The 13,225-nt window shown below is 44.9% G+C and overlaps 1 protein-coding gene across 1 annotated transcript in view; it reads right to left on the reverse strand.

Annotated features, from left to right (window-relative positions):
* The window catches only part of LOC118787672 (neuron navigator 2-like), a 96,338-nt gene that overhangs the window by 50,135 nt on the left and 32,978 nt on the right, over positions 1–13,225 (reverse strand). The window contains exons 9-10 of the mRNA XM_036543237.1: positions 10,198–10,306; positions 7,565–7,957 (exon numbers count right to left, since the gene is read on the reverse strand). Coding sequence (XP_036399130.1) covers positions 7,565–7,957; positions 10,198–10,306 — 502 coding nt within the window. The remainder of the gene's footprint in view (positions 1–7,564; positions 7,958–10,197; positions 10,307–13,225) is intronic.

A 13,225-nucleotide genomic window follows, 5' to 3' on the forward strand; every position in this document is an offset into this window, starting at 1 on the left:
TGAATTCTCCAGTAAGAAAAGCAGTGGATCCCAGCGCAGCATCTGAGCCCTCCAGTCAGTGCTGGTGTGTGCATGTGGGGGTTGCCCCGCATTCAGCAGGTCCCTGTGTGTCCAGCACTGGAATGTGGCTTCACTGGCCAACACACGCCCCAGCCGTCCGGTTAGCTCTCCTCAGACTGAGAGAGTGTAGAGCAGGAGGAGGAATGAGGCTCTGAATCACTTCAGCAAGTTGGAGCACTGCGAGACAGAGGCAGGCTGGGACAGGAGACCTCCGGGGGGGATGGAGAGGGAAGGAGGGCTGTCTGATGGGGGAAGGCAGGCGTTTGGGGAGGGGGGTGGTGATAGATACACTGTATAGCCTGTGGTGCTGATTATCATGAGCAGCGAACCAAGGCACATCCATCACATCAGGTCTTCTTGTTATTAGAAACAGTTCAGCAGATACAAAAAAAAAAACATTCCAGGGTTGTTTCAACAGACCAGGATTTCTGCATTTCTAAATCCTGACAGAACACAGGGATTCACCACTCTGAGATAGTCTTCTAGGCTTGGTGTCGGTCATGTGTGATATGCAGCAGCTTACCTGTGATATTCATCAGAAATAAGCATGTGACCACAGATTGATCATAAGCACATATGCTGCAGAATGAATCCTCACATGCTGCAAAATGAACATGAACATTTACCCTCCGAAACAGGAAATGAATCACTAAAAAACATTTATGCCTTAAACTATTGCTTCACTATCTCAAACAGAAATACAGCCACTGGTGGGAAAAGGTAAGTGACTGAGTCAGAGGCTGCAAAACCTGATGGGCAGGTAACAGACCACTGACTGGAGGGATGAGCTTTCCTGAGAACATGCAGAAGCACCTGTGTAAAGACAGGTGAATTCATAATTCTCTACTTTTTACATCCTGTAGAATTTCAGTCTCTATGTATCCTTTGTTGCATTCTCCATTACATTGAAGGGTAGCTTACTTAACTCTTATTACATTTGAAGACAGTGAACGCCAAGCATTGTTATATGGCTGTATTAACATTGTGAAATCTGTTGTGCTCGCTGTGGCTCCTTGTCTGAACAGAAAATGATACTGCCCTGTATCAGTCAATGCTGTCAGTGTCTCAGGGGCAGCCTGTGGTTGCTGCTACAGTACTGAAACTCAAAATGGCCTCCAAAAAGGCCAGGGAGGCACAGCATGAGCTCATCAACGGAAATGAATCTGTACAGCCTTGACTCAAGGAGGTTTGTACAAGAGTCCATTTAGGGTTTATCTTAGGCAATGAGCAGACATACTGGCAAATAAGCTCCACTGCCATTGTAACTCTAGTCATGAACCTCAGCTCTTAAGCGTGGCTTCAGTCTGATCAGACATTAACAGTGTAAATTCTGTTACAAAGCTTGGCTTCAGTCTGATCAGACATTAACATTGTAAACTCTCCATTCCCTGTTACAAAACCTGGCTTCAGTCTGATCCCAGATTAACAATATAATTTCTCCATTCTCTGTTACAAATCCTGGCTTCATTCTGATCAGACATTTACTGTGTTATCAGATTGAAGCCAGGTTTTGTAATGGTGTAAACTCTCCATTCCCTGTCAGAAAGCCTGGCTTGAGCCTGACACGGAACTCCCTTTCACAGTTATTCAATAAGGGAGACCGAGGTGAAAATGCTAGTCATTCACTAACTGAAATCTAGTCAACTGTATCCTGGATTTACCCCCTTGTCTGAATCCACATGCCAATCCCCCTCACGACTTACACTCACTTCTCCTTTTCATAGTGCCTTTCATGCTACTTCTTACTTCATAAACTCCTCATTCATCAAGCAATTTCGGCACCTGCCCTCCTTTACAGAGGCTTCCAAATGTAACACTAAATCTTCCATATACTTTCATATTTAGCACCCTAACAGTACAATCTGAAATCTGAACACTTCTCTGTGTTAAGTGATTATCTATTAGAGGGTAAAGCTAACAAAATATCACCCATCCTTGGCTGTTAATCATTCAGTACTCTCTCCAATGTTCCAGTTTGTCATTTCAAAAACCATGACACTTTCATCTTTTATTACAACGGCACCTTATAATAAATCACAGGAGCCTTTTTTGTGTCTTTCTGGAAGTGAAAGGTCTTGTTCCCTTAGCTCCCCTGTGATGGCTTTGGATCCTCAAAGGGGATGAAATGAAAAGAACTGGCTATTTGCGGTGGGTCTGAGCTCGGCGTTATGCAGGTGCCTGCTATTCCACAGCCGGAGACATCAGTAAAAATAAACAGCTGCTTCACTGCACTTCCAGGAGGGTAATGCGTGCTGCTGCTAACATTTCAAGGCAGCAGTCAGGATGGGAGACATACCCTCACCCATGTCTGGCAGTCTCTGGCAGGATTCGCCAGTCTCTTTAACGGGATAAAGAATCAGCGATCAGGTGTCTCCTGACCCAGGATGGTTAGTGTGTGTGGTCAAAGGTGTCTCTTCTCGTTACTTTTTAGACACGACAAATTTTGAACCATCTAAGTTGTCTGTACTCCTTTAGAAATCCATTCAGCTGCCATGCAGTGCAGTCCAATCGTAATGATTTGAACTAAACAGCCTCTTCCGACAGAACTCAGGGACAGCCAGGTCATGCACAGGGTTAGTAGTGCGGTGTGGTGGTGAGAAGAAAGGCTTGCAACCAGAAGTAAAAACTGTAAGCCAGCCTGGATAAGAGCCTCTGCTAAGAGGTCATACAAGGTAGAGTAAAGGAGCATTTGGTTCAAAACTTAATCTTTCAAGAGAAAGAGATTAATACACACCTGAAAGAATACTGGATCGAAACTCTACTTTCGACAGGCAGAAATCCAGGTGCCATTTTATATGCAATATCAACACATTATGATTAATGACTAACCTCTAGAGCAGCTCTGTATGGAGAAATACATTTACATGAAATCAAACATGGCAAAAGTCCATGCTATTTAGAGCATTCCTACAAAATCTGAAAGGAAGTAAAGCTTGATGACAATTCCTCCTGAAAAATAAACATGCATTAAAGTAAGACCACGGATGAGTCTACCTCTTAACATTTGTTTAGCATTCCTCAGTGCCAAGTACTCCAAAGCCAGGAATAAGCAAGGAGTAGTAGTAGCACAGAGCCAATTCGCATTTATTGAATATATATAAATATAAAATTGATGGAGGTGTTTTCCACTTCAACATTAATTGCATTCGCCCCACGAGCCTCTCATAAATCAGTCCTTCTCCAGCATCCTCAGTGTCAGCCAAGAGTATTCCCCATGGGCAGATTATTTTCACTAGGCCATGCTCTGTGCTTTAACCTCACATGAACCTGGTTGGCTTACTCCACATCGCTCAAGTCCTGTCTGAAGAGGGGCATCTGCAGAGGAGGAGCAAGACCCCAGCCAAAAAGTCAGAAACAGCCCCTTCTTTCTTCCCAATCATGGCTAACACTACACCACTGGTGCGTGCCTGTACATCTCCTGTCTGTTTCCCCAGAATCAGTAAATGGTAATTAGGGATGCACCGATTTATCGGGCGTACATCGGTATCGGCCGATATTCGCCTTGTTGACTGCCATCGGCCTACCGGCAAATAAGATGACATTCACCGATTGCAGTGGCCGATGTTTATCTGTTGTGTTGCATCAATTTTGCGCTGGCTAAATATTGTGTTGGTTATTTGCGGTCCGACTCAGACAACAGTAGCCTACCCACCTGCAGATTCGGAGAAGATCCAATAGGTGGTACTATAATTAGCCTTATTCACATGGCGGCCATTTTGCTCTTACGTCACGCTCAGGGTGGGAGCAGGGTAACTCTTCAGTCAGCATCTATGGCAAAGTGGACCAAAAGTTTGACGTGTGTCTATCTACGTTTTGAAGAAATAAAACAAAAATGGCCAGATGGGTCAGCAAAGAACCCTAAAAGAATTCAGAAGAGATACAGTTGCTGGATTTAAAGTTATATCCACTAATGCAGTGGTTCTCAACCCTGCTCCTGGAGGCACACTGTCCTGCATATCTTCTATCTATCCTTGCTCTACCTGCCTGACTGAAGTCATCAGTGGCACTTTTGATTAGCTGAGCACACCTGATTTAATCAAGCAGCAAGGATAGATAGTAGATATGTAGGACAGTGTGCCTCCAGGAGCAGAGTTGAGAACCACTGCACTAATGAATGAATGACCTGGCATACTTAACATTAGTTAGCTAACTAGCTAGCGTTAAGTGTCTAGCTAGCTAGCAAACGGTACTTATGATCAGAAGTCAATACCTTGGCTTGCAGTATGAATGTTTATAATTAACTATTTGTTCATAAGAGACATAATGAAGCTGTATTGGTTTGGTAGCTAGCAGAGTGCATGAAAGCCAAATTAGCTAGCTAGCTAGCTACTTGCACATTCAGCAGAAAAGTACAAATACCACCTTACAAAGACAAATCTAGCTAGCTAGCTATAATACAAACAAAACAATAAACGTAACTAGCTACTTACTATCACATCCGCTGACAAATACAAATATCACATTGCAAACAAACACATAGCTAGCTAGCTACAATAAAAACAACGTAGAAAGCTAGATAGCTTGCTAGCTAATTTGGCTTTCACACATTTTGCTCAGCTGTCATAGCTAGCTAGCTATCAAACTAATAAAGCCTCATCATGTCTCTTTTGACCAAATAGTTAATTTTACCACAGACACTGCAAGCAACCTGTTCTGACAACTTTATAAGTTCTGATAACATTATAGTTAGCTAGCTAGTTAGCTAAGTGCGGCAAGTCTTTATTTAAACATCGGTATCGGCATCAGCTATCGGCCAAATTGTTATTTTAAACATGGGTATTGGTATCGGCCCAGAATTTCACAATTGGTGCATCCCTAATTGAAATGAGCATTAGATGAGCTGAAATGAGGAATGCTTTGCACTACCACATCTCCCCTAGTTAATGGCTCTGCACACAAGACCACACAAAGATGATGGCTGACCATATTACCAAGAGTAAGTCTTTGGTTCATTCAGACATTGTTGTCATAATTTTCCAAACAAACCACTACTTTTAAGAAGTGAAATTAAAGTAGACAATAGACAGAATGAAAAAGTGACCAAATGTTGTCAAGCATAAGAAAATGACAAAAGAGAAACAAAGTTACGCAAAGACTTTTTTGTAGTGATGTGCAGTACGTGAGCGAACAAATCTTTTTGAACGAATCTTTCTGAACAAATCTTTCAGGTGTACTGAGTGTACTGAATCGCTAGTCTAAAGATTCGTTCCTTCCTCTTTGCAAACATGCGCACTGATTAGCTGGCATAGCAGCCATAACTCTCCCTCCAGTGGATAATAGCTATGCGGTCTGTCCGTGAAGCAGCCTATCACAAAACTGTATCAGCAGTACGTTCATGACGACAACTAGCCAATGGCTGAAATGCTAAAACACTGGAAGCACCTCGGCACAGTGGCTCAGTGACGATGCTGACCATGGTGACTACAGCATACGACTGACTCTGGAAGAGTTGAAATGCCCCCCACTGTGTACTGTGTACTAAATGACCTGATGTACTGTTGACAAGTTCTCAGTACAACGGTTTGTTCAGACTCAAAAGAACCGGTGACTACGAAGACTCTAAACTCCCCCTACTGACCCACTGTACTGTTGACCAGTTCTCAGTACAATGGTTCGTTCAAACTCAAAAGATTCTCTGGCTATGATGACGATGAGACCCGAAATTCCCCGAAATGTTCTCAGTACAATGGTTCCGTACGACTCCAAAGAGTACAGAGTGAAATGCCCTCTACTGGCCTGAATCACTGTTGAATAGTTCAGTAGACTACAGTGGTTTTATGAATTATTTTAATTATGATACTTAGACTACATAATATATTGTAGCGGTTGATAGTTAGCCACTGCTGCTAAGGAAGTGTGTGTTCCCATGATTCTTTTTGTTTTTGTCATTAGCTTTTCTTTATGATTAATGTTCTTCTTAAAGACTTTGTTATGTAGGCTATGTTACTTTGTTACACAGTTAAGTTAGGTTGCGTGTGTGTGTGTGTGTGTGTGTGTGTGTGTGCGCGTGTATGTGTGTGTGTGTGTGTGGGAGACCCCATGTGTTTGCTTGGTGCATTTAATGAACTACCGTATGTGTGACAGATAGCGGGGGCAGTGATATGCCTTCACTGTCACATTACGATTTGAGCAGTGACTACAAATATATTAAAATGTTTGGGCTCGGCTTGTTCAAAACTTGTAAAACGAAGTTTTTTGCTTCAGATATAAGCATGGCTCTTTATTCCTCAGTGCATTTTTTTTTTAGTTTTAGCAAATGGCATGTACTTATTATAGGCCTACACGTTAAAATGTGGGGTTCTATTATCTTCCTAAGGACGAAGTATACTTTGCGGCTGCATGATTGTTTGAATAGCATGGTGCAGTTTCAAGTAATGGATATTACGATTTAATTATTATTAATTTCATTGACATTTGGTTTCACATGTGCTGTTTTGCCGCAGAGCAGGCTAATAATGGACAAGATGTTTGGAACAATATAGGGTCATTTTTAAAATGCAATAAAACTATTTACAGATTCGTGTATGCTGCCCGACCGGATATTGAAATGAACAAATCAGTGAGTCAAAGATTCAAATTATTTTATTGTACTGAATGAAAAGGACCTGCATCACTAAAAAGAATTGTTTTGAACACCACTACTTTGTAAATACATGATTATATCTTATTTGCTTAGGTCTCATCACCGAGACTCCTGGAGATGGAGGCAGCAGCAACACTGCCATCTAGTGGCTCTTTAGCACATAAGCAGAATAAAAAATCATTTTTTAAAATCAATAATGTGGATTGTCAGCTCAGAGGACTATTGGTACATTCAGGTACATTGGATAGTTGAAGGAGTTAAACTGGTGCTTCCGATTCCTGGTACCTAAATACCACTGTGTCCACTTGTCTCCATCCTCCCACAACTACCCTTAGCCTTAACTTTTCTGACTCACATTCAAAAGTTCCAAGTATGAACGAGTCATTCAAGTCATTTATGGTGAGCCTGAAGCCAAAAGCACTCCATTATCAGAAGCAGAGAAAGCTGAATTTTAGATAGTAGAAAGGTTTATGTTTTGCCCTCCTTTACAGAAATCTTGGATAGTTGGAAGAGTTAAATCGGTGCTTCCAATCCCTGGTACTGAAATACCACTTTGTCCACTTGTCTTCTGCATCCCAGAACTAACCTTAGCCTTAACTCCACTGACCCATGTGAAAAAGTTCCAAGTATGAACAATCTGAATCACATCATTTAGAGGTACACTGAAGCCAAAAGTGTGCCATGATCAGAGGTAGAGAGAACTGCATTACAGACAGATAGGACAGCAACGTAGCAAAATGGTAAGGAGCAGGGCTTGTAACCTAACGGTAAGGTACTTCTACCTCAGTAAATATCCAGATGTATTAATTGATAACATGTAAGATTGTAAGTTACTCTGGATAAGAGCATCTGCTAAATGACAAAAATGTAATGTGATGTAGAGAGGATTGCGTTTTGCCTGCCACTGCATGATGGACTCACCCGCTCATGATGTCGCTGGCCCGCGCATTCTTGCTCAACACATCACCGTCACTCATGTACCCTGGTGCATCCACACTGATGGCCTCCAGGTCCAGCTCATCTGCCTTGTCAGCCATGTCGGCGCCGCCCATGCCCACGCCGCTGCTCCGGACGGCCAGCTGCCGGCGCAGAGGGCCAGGGTACAGGAAGCGCCCACTCTCGCAGCTGACAAAGCGGCTGGCGTTGGCCCGCGGGGGGTAGCCGTTCCCCGAGGAGGGGGCGTCGCCTGCCTGCAGCCGAGGGCTGGTCTGGCCTAGCCGCCATGAGAGTGGAGCCGGGCGCGGGGTCAGGCCAAGGACACCACGGCCGCTGATCTCCGTGGTAATGCTGCTGTCAAAGGTGGTCTCCAGGGTGCTGGGGGGGAAGGAAGAGGGAGGGAACAAACTGAGAGGTCTCCTCTCTGAGCCAAGTCACGCACACACCCAGACAGTAACACACCCCTGTCGGACACAGTGCCTGTCAGTCAAGCTACCAGACACAAATATGTCCCTCTCCGGCACTCTGCCTGTCAATCAAAGGCAATGACTCCTCAGGGGGTGAGCGAGTCAGAAGTCGACAAACACGACATCCCCTTTCTGAGGAGACAAAAAGACTCCAAAACAATCATCTGAAAGCTCTTTGAAGAGCCTTTTCTGATTTGGGTTCACAGTCTCCTGTCTGTAGTTCCCAGGCCTTTGTATCTCCCTGGACAAAGATGGTCCCAGAAATTGACACTGGGGTTGGCCCAGCAGTTCTGGCTGCCTGTTTTTGCTCTGAAAGTTACAGCACTGTGTTTATTACGGGTGGCAGAGTGGTTAGAGGATTTCAGCATCTGCAGAGGGCTACAGGTCTGAGCCCTACATAGGGTCTTTTTGTAACCTTCAGTGTCCAGTGATATATCCTGTTCCAGTATATATCTATCTGTATACATTTAAGGTATGTCACATGTAAGCTATGCAAGCTGTACTGAATATAGCTGCCTGGCTGTCACACCAGTTGTATAATAATAATAATACTACTCCTATTACTACCACTACTACTACTAGTACTACTACTACTACTACTAATAATAATAATAATAATAATAATGGATGATAACAGATTAATACAAGGATTAATACAAGCCATTCAACTTATTGAGCCACTTGGCCTAACACAACATGAATAAACCCTTCAGTTGGTGTGTAGATGCATGGCCATTCCCAGCTGACGAGGGTGCCTCTATCTGAAATGGCAGTACTATGAGCACACCTTTCTTGGCCAAGTGGTGGAGTGTCAAGAGTCTGAATAAAGGGCCTGTTTTCAGATCCACTGAGTGGAGCTTGCTACTGTCAGAACAACATATTGCCACTGTTTCATTGTTTCACACACAAAACACAAAAAGTTTGAAGAAATATTTAATGGTCCTGTGGACCCCCCACCCATTTACCACCAAGAAAGTTCTGCATCCTTTTTTATCGTTGTGGGGACAAAACAGGCTTTGTTCTTAAGTCGAAGACCACAGGGGTCCACTCAACCATTCTGGCCCTGGGCTGAGCGCTGAGAGCCCCTTCACACTCATCTAGAGAGACAAAGGCTCTTCAGCCCAATGGGAGAAGAGGCGGAGGGCGAGTCCTTCACTGTTCAGAGAGCATGAGTCCATACCCTTCCCTCGCTGCTGAATCAATGTGTGGGCTTCCACATGGCACACATGCATCAGAAACTACATATCCTTGCTTCCTTTAACCCTTTTCTTACAGAGCTGTGATAACAGCAATCCAGATTCCCGATGTGTCTTCCATTACATTACATTCATTTAGCAGATGCTCTTATCCAGAGTGACTTCTAGAACAAGAAAACAGAAGTGCATCCATTCAAGTTAAATAAGCAGTGTCAGACCAGACTACCAAATTTGCCTAGACCTGTGAGTGTGAGCACACCATTCAAGAGCTACCACAAGTTAGCTTGTGCTAATCTGAAGCTAGACAGCCTAGAAAACTAAGGGAAGTGAAATACATACACTACTGTATATCTCAATGTCATTAGATCACAATGATACGACAAGTACATAAGAGGAACGTAATACTAGTATAAACAGCAGGTGCTAGGGATTAGGGTTAGGGTTAGCCAGTGATTCTGTTGTCCTGACCCCTGTGGAAAGTTCATTCCAATACTCTTCCAAATCCCCTCCAGTCACACTTCATGCCATGTTTTACATGTGTCCAGCTGAATGGATGAAAACTCTGCACACAGGGATGTATTATTCTGTACTGGCAGTAGAAGCAGCAGCTATACTGGACAGACAGTAGATGGCAGTCTCCCCACTTCAAACCAAGTCCATGACACTTTCCAGGCTCCCTGACAATACACAGTGTTCTACCATTCACATCAGGCCCTCTTCCTGCAGTCCGCACAGCACCACCTACAATGTTCTTTTAAGATCCTGGACTAGGGTTTAACTTTTCCACTAGAGAGGCAAGTGGGGTAATGAGTTTCCTTCAGCGGTGAGTGGAGAGGGCAATGTTAGAGCCCCTCCTCCATGACCTCCACAGCACATGCACAGTAAAGGTCACTGCGCACCAGCAGAGGGGGCCACAGAGGTTATGGGTTGGGTTATTTTTGGGACAGGTACCAACCTGTGCGTGATCTGGGTCCCCCGGAGGCTGGACATGGTCTCCTCCAGATTCTGCCGGAGGTCTGCGATGTTTTTAACCGTTCTCAGTCGCCTGGTCTCGGGGTCCTCGTCTGGAAAGGGTTCAGTTCACAGCGTCAGCATGAGGTTCTCCGGAATTCTACTGAACCACACCGACAGAGGATCCTTACACAACTCGCACCACAGCAGCACAGCAAACAGCTGTACAGATGGCTACCACAATAGGAAAAATCACTCATACACCCTGCCCTAGTCATTCAAACTTCAGAGTCATTTCTGAGACAAAAGGCAAATTTAGGATTAAATTTCACCCGCATCACCCCCTAAGCCTGTTTGTCCTGGTCAAGTTTAAGGAGAGAGTATCTGCATACGAGAGGCATCTCCAAGGATGGTGGGTTGTAAGCGGGTGGATCTGTTGAAAGAGAGAGAGTGCTCCCGCGGACTGCAGCGGTGGACGTCAGGAGAGCTCCCCGCAGTGACATGGAAAAGCACTGGAGGGAGCTCTCAGCGCAGGCATTCCTGCAGTCCCAAGGAACACAAATGAGCCCATTCAGTGTGCTAAACCTGCCCTTTTACTACAGCCATAACTCTTTAACAGCACATCACAAGGGGCTTTTTTTTTTTAAAAAAAAGAGCCTCCTTTGATGAAAGGTTTGTGTACCCTTTTCCCAGCTTTAGTGCACTCCTCCCCTTAAAGTTGGACTTTACATCAGCTACCTGGCAAAATAAATTTGGATCCTGGCAGGGTCTTTAGTATGAACAATATTAACATGCTCCAGATACTTACAAATGGGTTATTCTTCAAGTAAAGCAACTTCCTATAAGCTCCATGAGAATCTGTAAAAAGGAACAGTTCAGCACAGCAGGACTACAGTCTGACAGTGGAGGCTAATGCAGCCTCTCCACTTACTCTCGAACCTCTGGTAGATGTCGAGCATGGTGAGGAGGATCTCCTCGTTGAGGCGTGCGATGCCATCCCACACACAGGTCTGCTGTACACGCACCCGGTACAGGTGGCTGCGCCTGCATGCCTCGGTATCGGGACTCTTCCAGGTCACCTTCTTCTCAGAGGTCTTTATGGCATTGCCCGTCGTCAGTAGGGCCCTCCGGCTTGGGACCGGGATGCAGCTTGCCTTGGGCCAGCCAGCCCCCCTCTTCAGTGCCCCCTCCCCCGCCACCAAGGGGGGCTTTAAAATGCCCAGGCGGTTGGGCTGTGTGCAGGCTGCGTCCAGGACTTGCAGCACAGCAGCACCGCTGTGGGGTTGGTGCCGGGGGCCAACATCACCTAGGGATGGATTGGTCTGATCTCTGCCAGGGGCCTCTTTAGTGCTGGTACCTCCTGCTGTGGACCCACCCTTCTTCAGAGCTTCAGGACCCCTCTCTTTCTGGTGAAACATTTCCTCTTCTTCTCCAAACTTTGACAAGTGTTCTAAAGCTCTGCCTGATCTTCCTGCCCTTTATGTCCCTTTGGGCATAGTTACACATTCTCGATCGCACCGAGCAGAACGCATCCCTCTGGAGTAAACTCTCTGTAGTGTACTGCTTCAATAGGATGGGAGCAGAGGGAGGAAGGACTGCGCCACAGCTACACCTAGCCCTGCTCTGCTCTCTCTCCCTGTGATGAGAATGTTTTTCTTTCCACTCAGAGTACTCTGACAGACAGGAGAAAGGGCCTGTCCAGCCAGTCAGCCAGCCACACACACACATACACATGCGCACACACACAGCCCAGCTTCTAAGAGGAGCCTTAACAACTCCATGACATCAACGGCCTTTAACATGCAGATTACCCCCTCTGCTCCCATTCAGCACTGGCCTGGCCCTTTCTTCCTGCAGGATGTCTTGGCTGTGGGAGCAGCGAAAGAGCCTGGAGCAGGGTAGTGGGGAGTGGCAGCCTCAAACCCAGCTCAGCCCCGCTCAACATCATGAAAAAACCAATTACAGTCACGCTTCGGTTTTTAAAAGAAAACATTCACAAGGATTCCATTTCGCCCCTCTCTCCCCTTCCTGTCCTTGCTGAGGTACCAGGGAGTGCTGTGAAGACCTGTTGTAATGTGAGTCACAAGCTCCAAGTGAGCAGTTCCCAGATAAACATGGACAGCTCTGGCTGGTTTTTGGGGGCTGAGGTGTTTAATATTTCACCACAGGCGTGACAGCTTTCACTGGAACATGAGCAAAGCTGCCACGCCCATTTAACAAAGCTCTCAGGGACAAGATGTTAATGAATCTTTAATTACCATTCTGGAGGTTGTAACGCCTGAATGGTGATAATTGTAATGCAACTGCAGTAAGGGTGTGGAGGGGTGGGGGTGGGTCCAGAGGAATGTGGGGGATTACATCACTTCTTAACTTTCCATAATTCAGAGTCACACCTCCCCACACAAACACACACACACACACACACATTCTGCAGAGAAATTAGAAGGGGGAGACAGCCTCCCCTATGTGGCATAACCCTGTGCTCCCATTGGCCATGATTGTCCCTCTATCCACAGTTTCAGAGCTGACACAGCTGCTGAATGAAACACCACAGCATGGAGCTTTCCCTTTGGGATGGACTGAACTCCTCCACCCTCACCCCATTTACTCTCAAACAAGGGGGCTCAAAGAAAATGCCTACAATGGATTTGAATGTCCTCTGAATATTGTCATGTATTGAAATCTACTGAATAAACCCATTTTCCAAAATAATTTCACACTGCCTACAGTAAAAAAGAATCACACTACAGAATTATACCCTTAAATGCAGAATTTTCTTCTCAGTCCAAGCACAAATATCTCTTCACTGGATACTATCACTTCACTTCATAAAAAAAATCTTCTCTTGTTAAATTCTTACCTCATAATCTGTCTATACAGTAAATGGAGTATTAGTATTAATATTAAGATTTATCTGTACACAGTTTGCAGGCATATTGCTTGATTCAATCTAAACTAATTATCAGTTGTTAGGAACAAAGCGCCTTGCAGCTAGACTGAATCAGACCCCTTAATGGTAAAATATTTACAAA

Source organism: Megalops cyprinoides, chromosome 13 (genome assembly GCF_013368585.1).
Source record: "Megalops cyprinoides isolate fMegCyp1 chromosome 13, fMegCyp1.pri, whole genome shotgun sequence".
Taxonomy (NCBI): domain Eukaryota; kingdom Metazoa; phylum Chordata; class Actinopteri; order Elopiformes; family Megalopidae; genus Megalops; species Megalops cyprinoides.